Raw genomic sequence first — 25,199 nt, 5'->3', positions numbered from 1 at the left:
CTTCTTGTCTGTTGTACCAGAAGTTTACAATAGCAACTGCAGTCAAGGGTGCTGCATCTCAGAGCTTTGAAGGACTTGAAACTTAACCAGAAACAGTTCCTCTTGGTGAGGACCCTTCTGTCCAACCACAAAGTTTTGTCTTTTCAGCCAGCTAAAACCAGTTCTCTGAAAGAGTAAAACTGTGGAGGAGAAGTTACTGCTTTTCTTTATGGTGTCATTTAAATTAAGTAAATTCGGTCATGTCAACCCTTCAAACAGAATTGCACCCACATGAGATAAAGTCAGATGTTCGTATTTGACCATGGAACAGAAAGACCTTGTCTTGGTGTAGCAGTGGATATCATCCATCTGGCTGAAATTCACACATTTAAAACTGCATCATGTAGGTCAGTCTCTTTAATCACAAAGTATTTCCTGATATTGTAAGGACAGAGCAACTTGCAGGTGCTGAGCAGCCACAATTCCCACCGACCATTTCAGGAGGTATGTGTGCATGGAGCCTTGGGAGGCTGAACTTTGCAATGCCCTTCTGAAGTATCAAAATTACACTCCAAAAAGCTAAAAGCACTCTGGAGTGTGGTTTCACTGGCTTCTGTGAAACATGTTTTCCCAAATGCTCAGCTTACCGTTCAAAAATGGGATTTTGGCTTCTGAGTCACGCTGGGGGCTCCTGGAAATCTGACTGCTGGTTCCTATTTGATCCTGTTAATGAATCAGAGGAGCTTATTGCAGTGAGAACTTTCCAGAACGTGACTCTGCTCTGTTCAAGCCTTCTTGGTCTCGGCCGTGTGGGTGAGGGTAATTCTGGTGCGCATCACGGACTCTCATGGTGGGTCAGAGTCCACAAGTGTAAGAGATGACCTTGGCCAGGCACAAGCTGTGTCCAAAGCATGACTTCAGGCTGCCCCATTTTCTGCCAGTTTTCTAGTTTCTTTGGGAAGAAGGCTGGGAGGATTGGTCCCTTCTGTTTTGTCCTACCTGCCACAGACCTGGGGAGTGGATGGTGTCTTGCCTTCCCCTTTTTCATCTGCAAACTGTGAAGGTTCGTGTGTTAGTCCATCAAGACCATCTCTTGACTTGTTTTTCCTGTTATTGGTAAATATTAACCTAATTGTAAAAACCGGATTCTGTGTTGTACAGATGTTCTAGTTCAGTAGTCATAACTTCTGCATGTGAGCTACTATTTCAATTAAAAAGACGTCGGAAGGCCTTCAGGGGAGCGATGCAGAGGATGTCTTTCCTGCAGCACATAATAAACAGCTGAGAGCAGAGAAATAGCAGTGTAATTAGTTTCTATATCTGTGGGTCGAATATATGAGAATACAAAGCCACCCACTGTAGCTAAAGGAGATTAGGTGTTAGCACAGCTGCGATGAAAGCTTTGATCATGGTTTAAGTCAATAACAGCAGAGCTTGTCTTTGGGTCTAGACATCCAGATGAGGAGCTGCTAGCAAAGTATTTCAGGTGAAACTAGTGCAAATAAGAACAGGGTGGGGTTTTTTTTTGCATAAGATAAAGAACTTTGAAGAATTTTCTGCTATCCCGTAAAATGGAGCTTTCAATCATGCACAACGTAATCAGAGTTGGGGTTTTCTTACTTTTGGGGTGTTTTGATATTTTTGGTCAACATTAGGACTGAATTCTTATTTACTTAATTTGCAAGCTATTCTCATCACTGAGATCGTGTGTATAAGTTATATGATGTTCTGTCTCATAGTAACACTTAATGAAAAACAACCTATACCAATTCAATAAAAACTGCTCATATATTTGAAACGACCTCAATTGGTGGAGGGGGGAGAGAATGTAGTTGGTTTGAAGAAAATATCTTTCTCCTCACTGGTGGGGAAAGAAGCCTCTTATGAAAGTAATGTTTGTTATTTTATGTCCTTCAGGTATTTTTAATAACATTTCAGAAGTCAGATTAAAAAATGTAGTTTAAGTTTGTGACTTGAGTGCAATTTGGCTCCTAAATTAACATTGATTTCTTTCTGCAGTGTAATAGTTTACTATTAGGTCCTGGAAACCACTGCGCAGTTACTGCGTATTTCTGGAAAATGTCGCTTGTATTGAAGCGTGACAAAACTGATTATAATGTTCTTTCATGTAGATGGCATCCTGCTGCCACAACACATAACCAAGGGCTTGGGCAACTTGAAATGAGGTCTTGTATTTGAAGAAGTTGGGGTATTAGTACTCAAGATATCCCTCCAACAGATAAGGAGTACACTTTTAATCTTCTTAAAGAAAATCTTTGCTTCACTCTGCCAAGTGATTTTTTTTTTGGGGGGGGGAGCAGGGGGCTGCACCGTGTGTTTGCCAGTGGTGAGGTGCAGATGTGTAAGGACAGCAGCCTGCCGCGTGAGCTGCCTCTTCTCTCCATGAAGATCTTGGGTTGACCAGGGGCATGTGAGGCTGCAGGACAAGGACGCAGCTTGGCTCCTTCAGTGGAAGAGGAGATGATACTCCATAACACCAGCATTGCTGCTGCGCTGGCCCAGCTTTTGGCTGCAAAGGCAAATTAAGAGTTTAAGACACCAAAAGCCACCTCAGGTTCTCCCCTCACGTTGTGAAGAGTGTCTCCAACACCAATCTGTGAACCACATTGAGGAGTTGGAGAGCTATTAAAGCATGTGCAAACAAATCCTTCCTCAAGCACTGTTTTCTTGGGAAGCAGCGTGTCTGACCTAGCTATTAAAGGATTGTTTCTGTTATTCAAATCTGAATTTTATTGTTTCAGAAGCCCATGGGTGTGATTATTTGTCATATCTGCAGTGGTTAATTCTGAGGACTGCCATAATTACCCATCTGAAAGTAATCTCTGTTCCTTGTCCTCAGGAAAACAAGTCCTTGAAATAAAAATAACTGTACTAATTAGCACATATTTAGACTCTGCCAGTAGTTACAGGTCCACATATTGTATAATTATGGTATACCAGTAACTGTCATTCATTATGCATCTCTGGGAGACTGTTCTGTAACAAATAATAGAGCATCCATGACACGCTCTCCTAATATCAGTGAAAAATATTGTCAACAATATGTTGTTGATGGTTGTTGCAAAGGCACAATGTAAAGGTTTCAGGCCATTGTTGGTGGAAGTGTGGGGACCAGCTCACGAATTAATGGACAAAAAAAATTAATTACTTTTTTTATAGCTTTTGTGCACTTTTCCACTTGTGCTGTCATTTTAAAGGCAAAATAAGGTTACAGTAAGATTCTGGACACCTCTGTGCATCCACCTCTGGTGAAGGTGCCTTTCTCGCAGCTCTTTCTCCTGGCATCAGCAGGAGCAGGATTGTGCTCCTCTTGGTGGGGCTGGCTCCCTGGAGGGTCAGCATGCAGCTCGCTGTCATTTTGGAGGTGCTCAGATGTCACATCCGTGGGTGGGATGTTAACCCCCTCAGACCTGATGGGGATGCAGAGCGAGGAAGTGTTTGTAGTGATGGAGGAAAAGCACTCCTGGGAAGTCAGTCCTGCCTGGAGTGAATGCTTTCTCCTGGCTCTGGAGCCCTGCTAGCTCCTCAGCCTCCAGCGATCCCCCTTTTAATACCAGCTAGAACACAGTTCAGGAAAATTAAAGTCTAAATAGAAATGACTCACCTCTAAAGAGCTTATGCATTTCAAGAAGCAGTTTGAAGTATACAGCATGCTGTGTTGGACTCCAAACTAGAACCAAAATTAATGGAGAGCTCTTCAGCTTCCAGGAGCATTCACTTGCCCAGATTGCTCTTCAGCAAAAACAATTACTTAAAATATTTCTTGTACCAGTCAACATATTGTAAAGCAATATTTCTTCAAGAAATTGTAGTCTTCCTTGTTGCTGCTGGTCTAAGACTTAGTCTTCCCTCTCCCTTGCAAGTGCAGTGCCTTTGAAGTGATAGTCTAAAGGGGTTTTGAGTGCAACTGGTGACACCAGCCGGGGTCATGAAAAGACAAGTCTGAACAGTGTGTCAGTCTTGCAAACTTCCCAATCCCCTGATTCTTTTTTGTGTTACTTTTTCCAGCAGCAGTCATTGCTGCTTTGAAATGGTTCTGCAGAAGAAATCCATTTAGCCTAACTCGTGAGCGTATGGGTACGGTCGTGATGCCACGCAGCAACGGTCCCCTTGGCTCCTACCCTGACTACACTCGGCATTTCAACAAGACATCCAGTCCCTGATAAGACTGTAATGATATTGTTACAGCTTGTTTGGCCCCTGATGAGATTGCTAAATTAGGTTTTAATAACTTCTGCAATTTGGTTGGTATTAGCAAGTGTGTGGTGTAGGCACTAGATCTGAGCTAGGGGAGCTTTGAGAAGTAATATTTCTGCTTTTATAGTTTAATAAAGAGCAGTGCTGTTGACACAAGAGAAAGGAAAAATTGCCAACATCGTTCTTCAGGCATTGTAATTCATAAAGCTGCTTCTCTTCATATTTTCTGCCTCTTCTCAAATAAAAACAAACTATTTTGAGGCTGATGTGACCTTTTTTTGGACCTTAGAGTTGTAAAGCAAACACAAGCTCTTGCGAGGAAAGCTCTGCTGCCTTGCAGGCACGGCTGCGCTCAGCGCTGCTTCCCACCGACAAGTAATGTTACAGACCATCCTGCTTCACAGAATCCCAGAATCAATGAGGTTGGAAGAGCCCTTTGGGCTCATCGAGTCCAACCATTGCCCTGACACCACCATGGCAACTAGACCAGGGCACTAAGTGCCATGTCCAGTCAGTTGCTTTGATACCTGTTGAGCACTGCGCACAAACATCATGATAATCATTTCTAGACTGAAAGAATTCAGTTCACAAATTCAGAAAAATTAACTTCAAGATGTGCTGTCTTTTGAGCAAAATTCTGTTTATCATCAAGTGTATCAAAATTCAGGTGCTCACTGCTGCTGTGCCTGGTATTATTAATGGCAAAAGAGAATCTCAAGGAAAAAGAGCAAATCAGGAATTATCTTTCAATGCAGCAACTAAATGTTTAAGTGGGGAAATCCCAATATTCCTGACTTCTCATGTAACATCAGGCCTGCATCCAAGTGTTGACTTGTGATCTGTTGGCTCTTCTTGAGAAATAAGTGATAATCTTTGGAAATGAGCAGTTGGACCAAGAATATTAAATGATCGTCAGGGACAAACTGCAAAGCCCTGGATGTTTCTGGTGTTTGTAAGTGGCTCTCATTCTTTTTGGCTTTGGTCTTCCTCAGCACAGCATCATGTGTGCTTTGTTTTAAGCAATGATCTCGGAATAAAAGGTGACATCTGTTGTACCCAGTTCATTGGCTTTTATCTGTTGAAATACCAAAAAACTGAGGAGGGAGAAATCACTTTATATGGACAATCTTATAAATACAGGTGGGGGGAAAAGAGAGAGAGAGCTCTGAGACACATTTGCTTCAGTACAATACCTCCTTTACCACAACTGGCTCATTTTTTGGTGCCACAAGGTGCAGAGGCATTTTGAGTGTGCTGCAGAAAGCAGAAGCCAACGCTGCCTGTCCCACAGAGCTGCCGATCGAAACTGTTGATGTGGATGGAGCATGTAAGAGAAGTAAAATGTGACTCAAAGTTAACAGGTTCTTTTTTGAATTAATATGGTTATATCTACTCCAGCAGACCCTCCCTTTGGGCTAGCAGGAGGTCTGGGAAGCCCCTGTCAGAGTTGCTCTGAGTTTTCTTTCTATAATTTTATTTCTAAACTTTGTTTTCAATTACACAAGCTTTTCCTGAGAGTGTTTGAAAGCAACTAGTGCTTCTGTGGCTTTATTGCTTTTAGCTAGAAAACCCACTTTGGACTTGACTCTGAGCGCGTGTGTGCTTGTCACCTATCAGTATAGATTGTCCTGTTTTTATCAACTTACATCTGCCACAGATTGCTGGGGAGAAACCAAAAAACCCTTTATGTAAACTTCACTTTTCTAATATAGAGCAATAGCTTGTAGACCTTTTATGGCTGTTTCTCGTTCTTCCTGAGATACATATGTATATCAGCTCTAACACACTGTCAGCGAACAGTGGTTTTCAATCAAAAAGACTGTCAGTGAAGCTGATTCACTAACAAGAAAGCTGTCAAGCTGTGACAGCTGCTGTCTTTGCAACCCCAAACAATCTGTTCAGCGCTAACTCTGACTTATGCTTCCATTTATTATACAGTAGTAATGAGTTCTGTCCTTAGAAATATCATTTTGGTGAGTACCCCTAGCTACTTTGGTATGCATGTAGAATATATCAAATCAGATCCGAGGTGTACGAGAGAAGTTTTCTGCCAAGAAGTTTTAGTTCTGTCTCTTGAATGATTTTTTTGAATTCCAAATCCAGTTTCAGTACTTACCTCATTTCTGTAGTTAAGCATGAACCTGGAGATTTCATTACTATTGGAAGCTGAGAAGAGTCTAATTTCTTCTCTTCCCATTGTGTTGAAAAATGGCATATAACCTTAAACACAACACTAGTAGCTACGGTAATGAGTAAAGGAATTTGCTGTTATAGGAACTGTTCTGATGCTTAATAATCCCAGGATCTCTGAGACCACAAAAATTCAACCCAGAGGAGGAACTGAGGAGTCAGGCTGATGCTGCTGCCCAAATGCAGACACCAGTATTCAAATTATCAACCTTTCATTTTAAAACTAAAAAAAAGGAGTGCCTTGACAGTCTCCTAAGCAATCTCTTCCAGCAATAGCTCACCAGACCTAAATCTCCCTTGCTTCAATTTTGGTTGATAATTGCTTGCCTGGCCCGTAAAGGAGGTAGGGAAGAGCTGATTCCTGTTTTCCTTCTGTCTTGTGTCCCTAGTAAATCACCTTTTCCAGCTCCACTAATCCCAATTCCTTCTGCTTTTCTGAACTTTTGGTACTTCAGCTGAGGCCACACTAGTGCCCCATAAAGCAGGTGGTTTGTGTTAGATAACGTGTCTGTTGAGTATCTCTGGGAGGGTCTGGCCTCTCCTCCCAGCACTACACGTTGTCAGACACCTCCTCTTGCTGTTCTCCACCATCTCAGAAGAAGGGAAGGTTGGTCACTTGCAAGCCACCAGGACTGTATACCAAGAGCAGACAAATAAAGCTTAACCTACAGTAGATAGAGAATAGTCTTCTATAAGCTAGTTGTTGTCTCAAGTCATTAGATGAGGATAATAAACTTCATCAAAGATCTCCATAAAGCAAACGATGATGAGACTGTTATTTCTGAGCCCTTAGGCTGGGTGAGGTCCTGGGGACCGAGGCCCTGGGTGCCTGTTGTTCAGAGGGAGTCAGCAGTCTCTTGGCATGTCTCCAGTCACACATGCTGGAACTGTAACAAGATGTGTTTGTACCTGGGAGATAACCTGAGGGGGGTGACAGCTACCATGGATTCATCAACAACAGATCACGTTGTCTCACTAATTCCCATTTATCACCAGGGCAGGCAGAAGATGTCATGTGTTGGCGGTCATAAGCTTCTGACATGTGGAACTTACAGGTGTGAGTGTGAGAAATGTGGATGAGAAAAAATGCCCATGGTGAGGATGCAAAATTATTTAGAAAATTGTCATCAAAAGGCTCCTTGCCAGGCCAAAGGGATGGGGGTGCCCAGGGTTTGTTCTGGGTCCACTGTCCAGGGTTTTGGTGAGTGATCATGTTGTGTTTCCAGGTAGGGTCAAGACATCAGGGTGGTGGTATGGAAACGGGGCACCACGTGTGTTTTGGTGGTACTGGCCAGCAGAGTGGCTTTTTTCTTTAATGCTGGGCGCAGTTTCTCATTGCCCCCGATGTCTCATGTCTGCTTTTGTGCTTTGGCTTCCTGGGCGTGCTCCGGTGGACTCGAGCACGTCTCTTGCTGCATTTCTGACCTACTCTGAGATACTTCGCATTTTTGTTCCAAACTTTTTCTCCTTGGAAAACTACCAGCTTGTTTTAATTCACTTTCTCCTCAGCTTTAGTGCCAAAAGATCTACTTAGTAATTCCTGGAATTTGTTGAAGTCCATTGCTTTTATCTTCCTTAGAGGGAGAGAAATAGCAAAGCGAAAGCGCTCATGTGTGTTCGCACCCAGGCTCCTGGCCAACTCTTCCTTCTGGATTGGCATCAGATGTATGAAAGCATCCCCTTTCCTCCTCCTCATTCCTTAGTACCACACCAGGATGCTGATACTTGTTTTTCCCCTTTCACCTCCGCACACGTTTGAATAAATTGCTGAGATGAAGGAACGGCAGCAGAGTGCGAGGGCACGTTAATTGTGCAGGAGCTGCCGAGGGAGGGAGGTTTGGTGAGCCTGGCTCAGGGAGGATGCCTGGCTCCCCTGGGCAAACAGACACAACAGCATATCATCCTTCCTCTCCCCTGTCCTGCCATGTTGGTACTCCTGTCCCATGTGGAAACATCCCTTTCCCAACCTAACTCCGGTCCTCCAGCATTACCCAGCGACGTACCTTTGCTCCTGCACGTGGAGCACTGCCATATTTATCAGCAAGCTTACATGGAGTAAAATCTTTCTGTCCCACTACTTGAGCCTCGCAGCTGTTAGTTGAGGAGACACTCCCCTGCCTTTCAGCACAAAGCTCCCCATCGCTGGGCTTCCCTCACTGCCTGTGTGGGGCCGTGTAGTCCCTCTCGACATGCAGAAAAATGTAACTTAGAGTGAATGCAAAAGGAGAGTGAACGTTGGACTGGTGTGCACGCTGCGTGGGAACAGCTAACCCCAGCTGTTCCTGAGACGCCTTCTCCTGGGGGAGATGCTCTCTCGAATTCTGGAGAGATGCCCTTCACCTTGAAGTCCTCCAGCCAGCGTTTGCAGGCGACTTATTAGGGGTGTCGTGCTCTGTTACACGGTGCTCAGGCTCTGCCCCGTCTCCTCTAGCAGGAGACCCACACCCTCCTCAGCAGCCACTGCCCGTTGGTGCCGCAGTGCCCGGGTGTCACCGACACCCCAGCAAACACGCTGTCCCCTCTCCACAGTGGGTGCTGCGTCAGGACTCGAGTTGTGCCTCTCAATCTCCCTACGTACTACACTGAGAGGTTTAAACCCTGTTTTAAGAGATCGCCTTCATATATTTCAAGAAAGACCATCAGCGGTTCTGCTGGGTCCTGTCGATACCATATTTTGTGCCATGAGACATAAAAGTTTGTTCTTTTGACTCGGGTAATTACAGATTCTTGGCCATTCCTTGCAGATGAGGAAGTATCGATGACAACTTTTCCCCCAAATTACAGCAGTGAGAGCAATAGCGTGTGAAAAGAGGGATTACGTGGCAAGAGCTGTCTCTGTGATACTGCTGCTCTTTCAAGTTGTGGGTGTTTTTTTACTTTTTTGTTTTGAAAACTGTGAAATTCTTTTATTGCAGATCTTTTTGGGCCTCGTTCAAAGCCCACTGAAGTCAGTATGAAGACTTTGACTTCAGTAAATTTGAATCAAGCTGCGCTGGCCAATGAAGGATTAAAACCAACTCCACCGTATCAAACAACGCCAAACACTGAACTTTTATATCCCCATTTATGTTTTGTGCATCTGTTCCTTCTAAATTACCGACAAGTCTTGTATGCAAATGCAGGATTTGTTTCATGTTTGTTCATTGTCGTTTCAATTACACCCATGGAGAGGGCGAGTGCGAAGCCGATGGACAAACACAGATGTGGGATGCTCCTGACCTGGCTGTCCGGCCCGGCTGCTCTGAGGTACCTCGTGAGGTCCCTGGCTGTGGGGAGCGCACGGAACTGAGGGGTTTGTTCATGTTGTGAATTCCCACATGGTGGCAGGACTCGGTCTGCCACACGGGACGTAGCTCTTTGCAAAAAGATGGGCAGTCACACCAGCCGTGGTTGGGCAGCCAGGGAGCATCCCCTGCTGGCAGGACAGGGGCTGTTCCCATCCAGGTCTGCAGCCCAAGGGGGTTTGGTGTGGCCCTGTCAAGGCTCCCACAGAGGCATTGGTCTGTGTGGTGACCGTGGGGACCCAGGCTGCCTGACCCAGGGGTGCGGAGCAGGTGCTAGTGTGTACCTGGAGCTGCTGTCACCTGTACACGAGCTGCTCGAGAGAAGGGTTGGTCTTCCCACGCTGGAGCAACTCCTTTATCAGGATAAAAATACATCTACAGAGATGCCTTAAAGGGAATATGATCAGAAAAAATGCTTTATTGGACAATAGAAGGACTAAATAGATGAAACATTAAGATAAAATCTGATGGACAGAAAAACAAAGCAGTCCTTCCTCCTGCGCGCTGACTTGTGTTTTCTATGCAGCTCCCCAGAGGGCTTTGTCTGCTGGTTTGGGGAGGTTTGGTTAAGTTTCAACCTCCTCTTTTGTGTCACTCAAATACTTGTAAAACACACTGTTAAGAATTCCTCTCTGCTGGCCTATTATTTATTAAGTATTATTTTGTGTTGCTGATTTTTTTTCTGCAGCAGAACAATCACTTGTGGATTTTAAGCTTTGCTCTCAACACGGGGAGGTTTTCTATTCCCAAACCCAACGTGCAGAGCAGCCGGTGGTGTTGGTGGGCTGTTATAACACAACCCATTAGGTGTGGCACGTTTTGGGAAATGCTGGTGTGCGCTGCGACCTGCCAGAGTACACGTGGGGAATGCTTGAGATCTGCTCGTCTTCTGGTGGCTAGTGCAAGGTGCTTACGTAACGGTGTAGTTAATCAATGTTTAAAGTATCCTGGTTTGTAAAGCTGAATCCTGAGTAGGAAAGGGAAAAGCACAGGAGAGACGTTGGGTTAGAAATGCAGGAGCTGAACTGAATCCTCGCTGACAGCGTGTACATTTGCATGCAAACATATGTATACGTAATCAGGATCCCGCTGGATTCAGGGGGTTTTGATAAGTCATCAAGAAGAGACAGAAAAAAATAAGCTTATTAGTTGCTTAGCCCGGTGTTTGTTAAAGGCACGTCTATCAAGTGTTGCCACATGCTGGAGAAGTTTCTGACATGGAGAGGCATTTATTAATCCACTCCATTGATGTGGAAACAGGTAGGGTTGCTGCTCTGAATAGGTTAGAAAAATTAAACAAACTAGACTGTTGGAAGACCATCTTAATTATATAAAGTGCAAGTAATACTGTTTCACTTGTAAAGATTTGCTACTTTATTGGTAAAACACTATGTGTGTGTTTATATACAAATGAATGTTCTTGAATATTGCTCATATCTGTTTTTCTGAGGCAGAAAAGAGACCTCAGAAAAGCGCTTCTCCTACCTGAAAGTCTTTATCTTAACACACCAGAGAGCAATTTCACTAACAAAAGACTACCTTAGGATGCCAAATTAAAATCTGATGAAAATTTGGGAAAATAAAACACTTTTTTGACATTTACAATTAATGCCACAAACATGTTAGCTTAATCAGACAATATGGTTAATCACAAAGGTGAAATTGGAAGTTGCCAGCCCTGAATGCTAGTGTAAAAGTTAATAAATTCAGCTCATAATCATTATGCACATGCTAGTTATAATAATTTACTGTCCATACCAAACCTTTATAAGCATTGTAATTAAATATAAAATGCACATTAGAATTATAATGAGTAATTAGGGCAACATAACTAATATGCATAAAAGTCCCGAAGCTCATTAAAATGTTAAAAGATGAAACCTGTTGTAGCTGGAGTTTCTGTGCCTGCCTGAATGCCAGGGTATCGTGGGCATTGTGTTAGCTGCTCCTTTAGACATTTAAAGGCAAAATGAAAATATTTGGGTAGGAAACCCCATTCAGCAGCACTTTGTATCATTTCTGGATGGAACATAAGTTGCAAAATTTGTTTCCCAGCACAAACGCCTGAGTCACACAAACATGCTGGTGATATCAGATGAGCAGAGACTGAGTAGAAAATAATTATAAAGCTCTTTTAGCGCAGGAGTGGGAGACATGATAGCTTCCACGTCTCTCATTAACACGCTGGGAGAGAGATGGAGCGCAGTGAGTACTCGGCATCATCACGTGAGACTTTAATGGGGGTATTTATTGAAACTTCAATTGTTTCACCCCAAATTAAAGGGGATGTGCAGGTGTCAGAGTGTGCGTACACACTTGACGTAGTGCCCGTCTGTCCTGAAGCCTCTAACGGGTCCCCCCAGGCTCCCACACCGACCCGACTGCCTGATGGGCTCGTGTCGCGCTTGGCTGTGGGACAGGAACAACTCAACTGTTCATCAGTGTTCCTGCTGTGCTGTGCTGCGGGGTGATTTTCTGTTACCCCTGAACAGGAGGGAAAGCAGGCGGTTGGGCTTCCCCCGCGCTGGTTCAGCAGTAACTGATGTGACCGACCTCGGGAGGGTCCTGAGCCGGTTCGTGTAGGGACAAACACAAAAGGGTGTCAGTGAAACCCCAGTTAAGCCGAGCCTCTGAGCACCCACTCGCAAAGCCTTTCCCAGCAAAGCACTTACACGTATTTGAGAAATTGATATTAAGTAAGTTCCAGTAATTTATTTTCAAGTCAGAAGCGAAGCATTTATTTTAAGTGCTCTGCTCCACAGGGACGAACTGTGCGAGAGGATTGAACAAGGATCCACCGTAGGGAGACTGAACCTACAAATATGACTCTGTCAGCAGTACTAGGCTTTTCTGATATATATCATCACATTTTTTTTTCTTTGTTATTTTGTATAACCATTGTTTAGGAGATATAAAAACAACAAATACATTTTAAATTATTAGTCTTACACAAGGTTTTCTTGTTAACATCACTGTTACATTTTGCTGCAGCATCTTCTGTCAGACCACTGACTTTCCTATTATATTGTCCCCTTTGGGAGCTCTCGGTGGCTGTCACCCCCTTCCTTCCCCCTGTGACCTCTAACAGGTAAATGGTTTTTAAACGTTCACCAGGCCTTTAAGCTTGTGTCCCTCTGTGTTTATCCCTTGCCTTCCATAGCCCACCCAGACTTCTGCGAGCATCTGTTTGATCAATCAGCTGAGTAGAGCAGGATTGCATCGTTAGTGATCCTAAATGATTTTCTGTAATAGTCTAAGTCATCGTTATTAAACTCCTGAATGAAAACATTTGCCTAGGTGGCCAATATTTCTCCTTGCTATCGATTCCCTAAGCGGCCGTAAAACCCAAGAGCAGCTGCCCGCTGCCGGGGCGGTGGGTGATGTGGGGGGTCACCTGCGGGAACGTGGGCAGTGGTGCTGGTGTCACCAGGAGTGGTCCTCAGGGCCTCGCAGGAAGCCTGCCAGGGGTTGTGAAGGCATCTACTTGCTGTTGGGATTGAGTAGCTTTTAAATCATCCCCCCGGGAATTTAAAAGGGTCAGATCCCCCCCGGGCCCTGCGCGGGGAGGGGAGCGTGCTGGAAGCCCCCTGTGCTGTTCGTAACACCCGATAAAAGGGCATCAGCAGAGGGCTGGCGAGTTTATTGGCAATGCAGAGCATGAAGCATGCTGTGAAGAGCTGCAGAAGGATCTAACGAGGCGGAGGTGACCAGGCAGGGATGGTCAGTGCTGGGAGATGCAGAGTCCTGGCGCGGGGGAGGAACGGGTGGGGGACCATCGGGAATTTTCTCAATTCTTGGGGTGCTGCCTGGGAGGAAAAATCGTGTTATTTTCTGTATATTCATTCTAACCTCACCCACACTGCTGGAGAGGGGATGTTGTTATCCTCGTCCCTCTCTGTGCGGTGCGGCTGACCGTGCACATCCCTGTACTGGGCAGCTCTGGTGTCGGGGCAATTGTTCCCCAAAAAAACCAATGTGGTGGCAGAATTGAACTGACCCTTGTGAGCACTTGTTAACATAAAAGATGAGCTTTCCTCTTGCCAGGTTACATGTATCTAGATCAACATAGTATTCTTTCTGATTGCTATAACCTCAAAATCTTTTAAATAGGAGAAAACCCACATAGCTCCAGCAGCATAATCATAGAATGGTTGGGTTGGAAGGGACCTTAAAGCCCATCTAGTTCCAACCCCCTGCCACGGGCAGGGACACCTTCCACCAGACCAGGTTGCTCCCAGCCCCATCCAGCCTGGCGGGTTGATGCAGACGATTGCAGCGTGACTGACAGCAATAAGACCAAATCATGAATGCCTTGTCAAAAATGAGTCTCTGCTGACTACATTTAGGAAAAAAAAGAAATAGTGGAGGCCCAAGACTCTCTTCCCATGTGTTTGTCTCCTTCATCCCACACCAACCCTTGACAGCCAGCAGCAGCGGGTGTTCAGGTGTGTCATTTCATGTGGGGTCATGCCGCCGTCCACACCGATGGGAGCTGTAGGGTCTGATGGGTTTGGGGCTCAGTACATTACTAATGAGGGCACGTTACAAATGAGGGTTCCTCTTTCTGCTAAAACCAAGAAAATCTGGCAATGAAAAATCTGAGAGAATGGTGACTCTAAGCTGTCTTCGGTTTGTGTTTTCATTACCAGTATTAACTGGGGATTTCCTAGAGCAGAGAATATTGATTTTTATTTTTATTCTGAACAAACAGAAGCTGAAATCCTTCTGAAAGGGAGATCTAAGAAAACTTCCTTTTCAGAAGTTTTTCAATATTTTCCAAACAAAACTCTGCCTCACAGGACAGCAAAGCCCGGAATCGTGATCTGTAGCTGGGATCCAGCCAGCATCCCCTTCCCAGCTGCCCTGGGAGTGCGGTGCCTGGGGCTTCTGCCTGAAAGAGCATCAGCAAGCTGTACGTTTTTATGGATCATTTAGGTTTAAAATTTATTACTAGTGATGTTCTGCATTTATTTAAAAAACAAACAACAACAACAAAAAAAAAAATCCCTAAAAACCCACAAAGGTGGGCAGGCCCCACTGAGAAGCACAAAGATGGTACTTTTGGAAAAAACTCGCTACATGACTCAGTCCTTTGCTGGTCTTTTATTTGCTCTTTCATGTGAATTAAATATTGTCTGTGTAGTGTGCACACAGTGTGGTACATTAATTTCAAACCCAGTTTTTTTGCTAATAATCCTTCCCACTCTGAATAAGAAAAAAAACCCCAAATATTTCCACTCCCTTTGTGTAATGCAGAAAAATATTTACCTCTTACTACAAAGCTCTGCAAGGAGGCACTGCGTGACGATGTGGAGAAAGGGCTGCATAAAGTGCTCTTTCCTGCTACTCAAGGGCTTGCAGACCCCGCGGGGTGGTCGTGGCTCTTCTCCTGCACAGGACTAAACCCACGGTCGTGATAGATCTTCCCAGTGTCTTTCAGCGCCTGAAAGACCAAACCCACGGTCACTGAGTATCTTTTGATGGTGATGGAAATATGTGAGATGTCAGCAGCTTAAAGTCAACTTTCAGTTCATGAAAGCTTGCCCGGTGCACGGATCCAGTGCATTATCCCCGTTCCTCTCGCAGAATTTCTCTCTGGTGTCCCCAAAAATAGCTCATATCTCCTTACACCTGCCATGCTCAGGTTATTGCAGGTGCAGGAAATCTCCATCCCTCCCCAGGGCAGGTGTCCTGGCACTGCCAGGGGACAGCCCGTGGAGCAGGCGGGACTGGAGGTTGTCTCAGCACACAGGAGAACGGTGGGAAAAATATCAGGTGCTGAGGAAAGGAGAAGCGTGGGGCAGCATCCACGTGCAGGTGAGGGCTTGCACAAACGTAAGATGGGCAAGCGGGCTTGTGCCACGGAAATCCCAAGGGCCACAGGGGAATAAGGGCAAGTAATGCCAGGATGAGGGGGAATGGTTTCAAACTGAAAGAGGGGAGATTGAGATGAGATCTGAGGAAGAAATTCTTTGCTGTGAGGGTGGTGAGACCCTGGCCCAGGTTGCCCAGAGAAGCTGTGGCTGCCCCCTCCCTGGCAGTGTTCAAGGCCAGGCTGGATGGGGCTTGGAGCAACCTGGTCTGGTGGAAGGTGTCCCTGCCCATGGCAGGGGATTGGAACTAGATGGGCTTTAAGGTCCCTCCCAACCCAAACCAGTCTGGGATTCTATGAATAAACGCCACATTAAGTCAGCGATGGCAGGATGTCATCACGTGTAGGAAAGCATCACGTGGAGACCACGCGGAGCAACCTCCCTGTTCCACTTGGCAGCATCTCCCTGGCAGTGGTGCATCTCATATCGGGCACACTCACTCAGGGAAACTGGGGGTGAACTGGAGGACTTCCAGGCACCACAAAAAGCATGTTTTTTGGGGAAATGTGATGTCTGAAATGAGAGAACTGAGTTACTTGTAGGCTGAGTTTGTTTAGATAAATGAGGACTGAGAGAATGAGCGCACAAGTCTTTAAATGGGTAAAAGTTTTTTTCAAAGAGAAATTTAGTCCTGCTCTTTGTGTCACTGGGGACAAAATAAGTACCAGTTTAAAACTGCAGCAGGGTGCATGGCTGTAACTGCGGAGATAAGTGTGTGCCGGTGCGTTGCCTTCCAGGCAGGCTGAGGATCTCCCTGGAGCTTTGACACCTCGGGACGGAGGGGTCCAGTGGGAGCACCTGGGTCAGGCTGGCCCCACTTTGGGCAGGAGGGTGGACCAGGAATCCCCCCCTAGACCCACACTGTCAGACAGGCGTTCCCCCAGTAAACGGGGAAGCGAGCTGGTGTTCCTCTGAACGCTGGGGGCCTGGGCTCGGTGGCCTGCAGCCAGGAGCCCCTGGACCTGTCTGCTCAGGGTGCTGCTCCCCAGCCATGGTGACACATGAACTAATGGTGGAGAAATGTCCTGGGCTTGTGTTGCAGCATTCACATCTTCTGTACAGCTTGAGGGAAGCAGTGGGAACCCTGGCAGGCAGTCCCCGCTCCCGGGGCTTTCAGCAACCGCTGCTGACCACGTGCCCATGCAGTAGACATTAATTTTCTTCCAGGTGATGCTTTTGTACGGTTTATCTTGCACAGATTTTGCTTTCGTGTGGTTCATCTTGCACAATTTTAGTATTTTTCTTTTGAACGCTTCGGAAGAACAAGCTGGTCCACGAGCTTTGTGGTGCTCCGAGTAGCTGCTGGTGCCACGTGGTGCTGTAGCAGCAGAGGCAAAATGTAACCGCTTCACAGCTCTTCATATGATCAGTTATTTTTTAAGTCTCGGCTGCACAAACTGCTTCATTCCTCAGGAAAGAGGAAGCTTTATATGTCTCTGTTATTTTTATGTAGTAACAAAAAAAAACTTGGTTTTTTTTTCCTATGCAGATTATGGAGTAGTCATGCAAATCGGTTATATTTATTATCCACTTGAACTTTTAATGTTACTGGTTGAAAGTTAATGAATTTATGGCTTGGTTTGATGTAATCATTGGGAAGAGAAAGGTGAAGGCAGAGGGTGTGGTTGCCATCTGGGGGAAATTGTAGTCTGTCTGCCCGCCTGCCTCGGGGTAGGGTGTGAGCGACGGGCGAGAGCGAGCCATTCTGTTTGATCCCACCCAAAACATCCTCACGCCGTTGTGCTGAACACCAAGACTTGTGCATGAGTGTAAGAGCGCGTGTTTGCTGTCCCTGGGCTGACAGCTGGATTCTTGAGCAATGTCCCACCCATCTGGAAAGCGGCCATTGATGGTGTTGGTGAGGAAGGGGTGTGCGAGGAGGTGTGTGCTGGAGCTGACCTGGAGCTCTGCTCTTTGTGGGTCTGATGCTCTTTAGTGGGGCTGGTTCCCACAAGAGGCGATGGTCTCTCAACGTGGCGTGCGGAGCAATGGGTGAGGTGGGGGAAGCAGCACACGAGAGGCAGTCAGCATTTTACACGTACATAAACACCTCAAAGCAACATCTGGAAAACTGCTTGGGAAAAAATAAACAGATTTTTATTTATAAGTTCTGTGTTCTGGTTTTTATAGCGTTTTTATGATGCACATAAATTATTGTTCAAAAACCAGAAAATGTAAAAGAACTTCCAGGGAGAAGACAGTTGTTGTTCAGCCTTTCCTTTGATAATCCCTTTCCTGAGGAATTTGTTGTGTTTTATTTTCAGCTTACCCTTTCGCTGGCAACTGGAGAAACTGACGATCCCTTTTTATCTTTGTTTGTAGTTCTAAGCTTAAAATGGTTATTGCTATTTACAATGTTTACTATTTAAAAGGACAAAATATATTTACCTAAACAACTCTATACCCAGTGTAATGCTGGAGAAGTCACGCTGTTATGTGCTGTTTGCAGTTGGCTCATAATTGCAAAGGTAAGTTTGTTCTTTTAATACACAAAACAAGACTTCAGAGGCCATCTGAGCCCATGGGCTTGGGGGGCATTTGCAGAAGACATGATGCAGTAGACGAGTGGTGCTGGGCATGGTCCCTTTGCTTGGGACCCTTCACCCTGGGCGCTGCCGTACCCCTCCTCAGCTGGAGGAGACCTGGCCGGGACCCCACGGCCTCTCAGCTGGCACCATGTTGGGGCATCATGTGCTTTTTTCCAATTCTCAGGTTTTAAATATCTCTCGTACGACACTAACAAACTTATACTTTATGTTGAGTATCTGGGTTGGAAAAACAGCTTTTTTGAGTACGGGATTGATGTTTCTTCATGTCTCAGTTATGTTTTTTACACCAGATACACAGAATATATATCCAACTCTGCTCTGTGGGATAACTTTTACACTGGTGGAAGAAAACGTGGTTGAATGCGACTCGAGCTGGAAAACACACGCCAGGCTGAGAGTAACGTAGAGCGTGCTGAAGAGAAGCGGCGTTGAACAGTCTGCCTACCTAGATGCAAATATCCATTTCACAATTCTTTTTTTTCAGTTGCCCCCACAATTCAGGAACTTAAATCCAGCGGTGTGGTGCTTGGAGGGAACGGACTGATACGGTGCGAAGGTGCAGGAGTTCCTGCCCCGGTCTTTGAGTGGTACAAAGGAGAGAGGAAGTAAGTAGCTGGCGCTCGCCGACCCCCTCGTGCTGCTGGGGCTGCTGCCCGCCCGCGGGGACCCGGGTGGAAGAGCGGAGACCACGGGGCTGGGGTTGTCCCCACGATGACGAGTCCCGCAGGCTGTCCTGAAACGAATGCTGGTGCTTGGAGGTGTTGGCTACCGACAGCTGCTCTGCACGGCTTCTGGGGGAGTTTCTCGATTTCCTTGTGGTTGTAGTTTCTGTGCTCAAAAATGAGGCGTAATCAGGCTGTCCGTAGCTGGGCTGTGCTGGTGATAACTCCAGTGATGAGCCTAACGTCTAAACACGCTTTAGTAACTGCAGCCTTTTAAGTAGAATAACCAGAAAGGCACTGAAAAAGTTTACTAAAAGGATTTTTTTTTTTTTAATTCATCTTCGTAGGTTTCCCGCTGCGGGTTTTGGGGGTGGGAAGGTTGGCTCATGAACAAGACTTTCAACCAAACCGTAATGTGTACGGATCTTCAGCCAGTTGTGCCATTAGCGGTCCAGACCAGGGGTTTACAGTGCACAGACTCGAGTAGAGCTGCTGCACGTCACAGCGTGCGAGAGGGGCTCGGGGCAGTGCGCTCTGCTCGAACCCTAAACCTGACCGTGTGCTTTGGGTTTGTTTATGCTCAGCTTCACTTCCAGTCGTTAGTGCTGTATAATGGTAACAGGCATCTCTGCAGTCATCTTTATTTTAAAAAGCAGCTCATTAAAGGGGTAGATGTTTTTCTTTTTGAATAGGAAACTCTGTTTTACAGCTCTTATCTAAGAGCTTGCTTCTGTTAAGGTTACATATTGGCACAAATCGAGTGGGTGTTGTCCCCTCTAAGCCACTGTCCATACACATCTTCCAGCTTCTGGAATTTCCTGGCTTCCACGCGCTGGGTTTCTCAGCTCGAACGTCCCATTAAACCTGGCAGTTGACATGGGGATGTTAATGATGGTTTTTTGTAGAAAGCCAGCTGTCAGCTCCTGGCTCGCTGCCCAGCTGCTCCCTGGTAGGAGCACTGGCTGCTCCTATGCCTTCGTCAGTCTTCACAGCAGTCATGGCTGTGGCACTTTGGCCATATCCTAAACCATTCTCTAAAACAATATAATCGATCTTTGATATATAGAATAGTGAATGTTTTTCTTCTGTTGGCAAAGCCCATCTGCATCCTGTTTCCAAAGATGCATATTATATTGTACACACGTTTGGGGGGAGTTGCCGCACAAACTTATGTAGAAAGTATTGTGGCACAGGTTTTAGCACTCTGGGTTCAATTAGCGTGATAATCACCTTTCTATTTATAACATCGACCAATTCCTTTCTCCATGAGAGCGCTCAGTACCACGGCAGCAGCAAGCAGGACTAAGCAGAGCATTTCAGGGCACCAGAGCGGTGCCTTCTGTTCTCTGTTGCAGTTGGTGCATCACCTGAGGCTTGCTGTAATCAGCAAGAAATGGACTGTCCTGTGGTGGCTGCCTGCTCAGATATTGTGTTACGTCTAATGGTCCAGCCTTGTTTGTTAAACTGTGGTTGACAGATGTGCTAGACATATGGCTACAAAGGTACTGGGGATCTCTGAGCCTCCACCTCTTGCAGGAAAGAGGAAAACACATACACGTTGGTTTTTCCTCCAGCATATCCCCTTTACCCCTGGATGATGGAAAGCCAACGCAGAATGAGCCTTGGGCAGCTCAGTTGTTTTAATGCACAACTGAGAGGAGGCAGTTTGCATAGGGTAGTTCAGAGCAGTGTGTACATTATCCTGCAGATAATTTGCAGGTATACTACAAGACTAAATTTATGTGCTGGGAGTGCACACCCTGCTGTATTTTCTGCTAATAGAGTAGACAGAATCCCATTTTCATCAGTTAGTCTTGGATTGGGACTTTTTTTTTAATCTGGATGAATCTTTGAATAAACAAACAGTGGGAGTTAGATCTGAACCCCCAAGTATATGCTCAGTGTCTGCAACAAGCCTTTGGGGTCTGTAAACTGTATTGTTGTTACTTAGATTAATATAAATCCAAACCCACGGTTTCCAGACTCCAGGGATCGTCTCGTCATAAAATAGCCATTAAAACTGAACATAAAAGCAGGCACAGACTACATCCATTTAAAACTGCTAGTCTTCGAGACAGAGGGCTTGCAGGACTGACTCCACCGCATCACCGAGCTCCCGGGAGCTGCTGTTCGCTTGCTTTGCAACCCTCCTCCCTGGCCAAGCACAAGGCAAGGAGCCCCGGGCTTCTCTGGTAGCTGGGGAGAGGCGAGGAGAGGTCTCACTGGCAGCTTTCAGACCGTTTAGCACTTTATTAGTCAAAAGCAGCGCCTTGAACTCCACGTGGGAGCTGTCGGGTGGCTGCGCAGAGCCCGAGCCGGGGAGGGTGGGCTGAGCTGGGAAGGGACTGGAGATCTGGGGGAAAAGTTAGTAAAAGCATTGTAAAATTATAAAAGCGTGTGGCTTCTAAAACTGTACAAGGATTCCCCGCAGAGAGGAGGATGGCTTCGCTGTGCTGACTCCCAGTTTCTGAAACACACAACTCAAGTATGTTATGTTATAGGGTGACGCAGAAATTAGATCTCGGACATTAAACAGTCACAGGGAAGAAGTCCAAAAGTCACCTAAAAATATTAATTCCCTCATCCTTGACAAAGCAAACAAGACTTACATTGGAAATAACAAAACTCATTATAATGGCTTAACATATTCAAATATGAAACCAAAGGTAGGAGCCCCTCAGGGCTGGTACTGATGCAGGACCTTCTTTGGATGCATAGACACAGTCTCTGGGATAAAAAGGAGATCGCTGCTCCCTGGGTAACTAGTGGTGCAAAGCAGCAAGGTGAAGAAATGTGTAGGGTGGCTGCACCCTAGAGCCTGAGAGCTAACTTGGTAAAACCCAGACAAGCAATAAACACAGTGTGCAGTCAATGAGCGAAGCAGAGCAGCACACGGGAGTAATTAATTTAAAAGTAAAAGCACCTGGTTAAAAAAAAAGTAAAATTTAAAAGTAAAAACAACTGCAAATGGAAATCCTCAAAATGCTGAATTTATGCTAACGAATGCCGACTCCTCGGTCCGTTAATTACATGGCTTGTTGACAGGCACATCTATCTGATTCCACTTACTCCCCTCCCAGTCTGGCCCCGCAGTGTCAGCCACTTCCTAGCAGGGCTGTGGAGGGAAGGTGGCGCCGTCTCTGCTGCTGCTTTGCTGCTGCGTGGGATGGGGCAAGGGGATGGCAGAAATGCCAACACCCATGGTTTTCTGGACAAAAAAAATGAGTTAAACCTCAGAACTGTAAAACCACACAGAATCAATCAGGTTGGAAGAGCCCTCTGGGATCATCGAGTCCAACCATTGCCCTGACACCACCATGGCAACTAGACCACGGCACTAAGTGCCATGGCCAGTCTTCTCTTAAACCCCTCCAGAGATGGTGACTCCACCACCTCCCTGGGCAGCCCCTTCCAATGGCTAATGACCCTTGCTGAGAAGAAATGCTTCCTAATGGCCAACATGAACCTCCCCTGGCCAAGCTTGAGGCTGTGTCCTCTTGTCCTAGCGCTGGTTGCCTGGGAGAAGAGGCCGACTCCCACTGCACTACAACCTCCCTTCAGGTAGTTGTAGACTGCACTAAGGTCACCTCTGAGCCTCCTCTTCTCCAGGCTAAACACCCCCAGCTCCCGCAGCCATTCCTCAGCTATAGTAGAATAAAATAGAGATGCTGTAGTTCAAACTGCAGTTATGGGCCGAAAGGACGGAGGTGGCTGGGAAACAGCTGGTAGGAAGGAGCCGCAGGTGGGAGCAGAGCTATCACAGAGCAGAGCAGGGTCCTTCTCAGCGACGCTGAGTGCACAGGGAAGAGAAACCCCTGTACGGGCAGCAGCGTGTAGGGATTAAATGGGAACAGAGGCACTCCTGTAACAGTGAGGAGTGTTCAATCCCCAACATGCAAAAGTGCAATTGATTTTCAAATGTTTTTAGACAGAATGCTAAAAGATTGCATTCATTCCCAGGGTATATGATTGTCTTTCAAATAAAAATTGTATACTTAATCCAGAACTCTGCTCTTTATGTGAAACCTAAGGAATTATGAGGTATCAGCTGCAGGTAGTAGTTTAATAAGGTGGTTACCCTTCTTGAGCAGACATGGTTTACCTACAGCAGCAACATTTACATTGGTTGTCGTCCTTTGCCCCGGGGCAGCAGCAGTGTTTTTGACACGGCTTTGGGAGCAACCTCAGGAGACCTGCACAGTTCCTGTGACAGCTGGGGCGGGGGGCTCGAGGCCAGGGAAGCAGAGCTGGGTGAGGAGAGCCCTGGTTCGGCTCTTCCCCGCGCTTCGTTACCTGGTTCCTGGTCAGGTTGCTGTCTCAGGATGCAGCGCTGCTGTAGCACATCTTTTCTAATTGCAAGTCTAATTTGTAACTCTAGAGGCCTCTAAAATAAACTGTGGTCACCATCCTACGTAGTCGCATTTCTGGCTACCTAATCCTCACCTGCCGTCAGCTGGAGGGGTGTAAGAGCAACCTCCAGAGTCTGAAAAAACACTCTCTGAAAGACTTACCGTAATACTTTCCTGCCCCAAATAGGGTAGTTACATTTTTAATTAGGTTTGCCCAATTTAAAACCTAAGCTCTCCATCTGAGAGTTTCTGTGCTATCCTCCGGGCAGGCAGGGCTGTGGGTGTTAGCCTTTATTTTATGTAGGACACACAGGCAGAGCTGTTCCCCTCAATAACCCCCCAGCTCCAGTGTTGCCCCTGGCCTCTCCAGTCTGCTGCTATGATAATTTTGCTTGACAGACGACATGGGCAGCTTGCAAACAGCTCCCTGTGCTACCAGCTGTGTCTGTAAAAAAAAAAGGGGAAAAAAAAAAAAAAAAGAAAATTATTGCTTATGGTATATGAGTTATAGAAATTTTCTTTTTGCTTTCTAGACTGATCAATGGTCAACAAGGAATCACTATTAAAAATTATAGTACGAGATCACTTCTTACTGTTACCAATGTGACAGAAGAGCATTTTGGCAACTATACATGTGTCGCTGCCAACAAGCTAGGGACGACCAATGCCAGCCTGCCTCTCAACCGTAAGTAACGTGGACATGTGGCAAATGTTCATGGTTGTTTGTTTCCACATACATGGATTCAGAAGGCAAAAACACGAGTCGTTTTCTTTCCCTGGTTTCTTTGCAAGGTGTATAAATACCATTGCGTTCCTCGGTACTGGGAAATAATGCACCTGGTTATTTATTCTGTGCTGCCAAAGGGTTTCTGTTCTGAGCGTGATGACACTTGTTGGGGGTATCAGTGAGTTATGACTCTACAAAAAAAAACACAACTAAACCCAACCTGCCGTCATGGTATAGAGACAGTTAGTATGACAAAATCTTTCTGCTCAGAACAACAACGAGGGATCGCTGAGGCACCACTGCAAATAAAGTTAAAAACTCTTTCAGCCGGTTCCAGGGAGCGTACAGAGCTGAATGCTGGGGTGAGCCAGGGCCCTGCTCGCGGGTCGGTTTGTCAGTCGTTGGCTTCTGGTGCAGAGCGGTCGCGGAGGACTTGAAGTTAAATCTTTTGGAAAAGACAATAAGGACTGTAATAGGCAAAGCAAAGCATTGAGGGTTTTAGCATGAAGGCTGCCTAAAATGGGTCTCAAATGTTCTGCTTGAAAGATATTTTTAGCTGTGAATTTGTAGTACTTCACACTTGTTGAGTATCTAGCCATCTGTTGGTGGCATCCAAAGGTGTTCGTAGTAGAACGTCGGTGCTAATCTGTTCTGATAGTGATAACACTGAAAGACAAAACTCAGACTATATCCTACACGCTTTTCTCTACATGAAGATATTCCTTATTGAGGGGAAATGCAGATTTTGAGTTGCTTAAATCCCAGGGTTATTGCCTTCTAGCCGTGAAACTGCCTCCTGAATACGCTTCCTGTGTGATACGTATTGTCAGGGTGTTGTAAATTACTGCAGAAGAGACCTAATAAGCAGAAAATAGCATGAAGCCTTTGCTGCCATTTTATTTAATATTTGAGAAATCAACAAAGTGGAAACAACGTTACGCTTATTTTAAACAGAAAATGTAAGAAGTGAAAACAAAGGAATATTATGCCAGAAGCAGATAGTATTTGGTGTATTTGCAGTTCAGAGAAGGTAAAATGAAGGTTTGGTTTAATTTTTAACAGATTAGAGCTGAATGCCTCCTAGTTGCTGCCAGGATTGTATCAGTTTTAAATTGCTGAGGTACCATGTAGCCGCCCTTAAAAAGCACTTTGAGGTGCAGAGGTTGAAAATGTCATATAAGTTATCAAGTACATTGTTACAAATCATAAAAATAGGTGTTCTCCATGGTGAAGGAGGTGGGATGTGTGAAGCAGAAGAGTGTGAGAGAAAATACTGAAATTTGGGTCTGATCTTGACCTCCCAGAATGGCATATGGGGGTGATGTTAGCTCCGAGGTTTGACTGACAGACCAAGATGAAAAGTCTCAT

At 45.7% G+C, this 25,199-nt stretch overlaps 1 protein-coding gene across 2 annotated transcripts in view; it reads left to right on the top strand.

The window, feature by feature from the left end:
- The window catches only part of NEGR1 (neuronal growth regulator 1), a 257,739-nt gene that overhangs the window by 181,601 nt on the left and 50,939 nt on the right, over positions 1-25,199 (top strand). For both annotated transcript variants that reach the window (XM_068406620.1, XM_068406619.1), the window contains exons 5-6: positions 18,578-18,698; positions 23,638-23,789. In XM_068406620.1, the coding sequence (XP_068262721.1) occupies positions 18,578-18,698; positions 23,638-23,789 (273 nt within the window). The remainder of the gene's footprint in view (positions 1-18,577; positions 18,699-23,637; positions 23,790-25,199) is intronic.

Source organism: Nyctibius grandis, chromosome 8 (genome assembly GCF_013368605.1).
Source record: "Nyctibius grandis isolate bNycGra1 chromosome 8, bNycGra1.pri, whole genome shotgun sequence".
NCBI classification, from domain to species: Eukaryota; Metazoa; Chordata; class Aves; order Nyctibiiformes; family Nyctibiidae; genus Nyctibius; species Nyctibius grandis.
The sequence above is the reverse complement of the archived record's forward strand: the minus strand, read 5'-3'. Positions and strand labels throughout refer to the sequence as shown.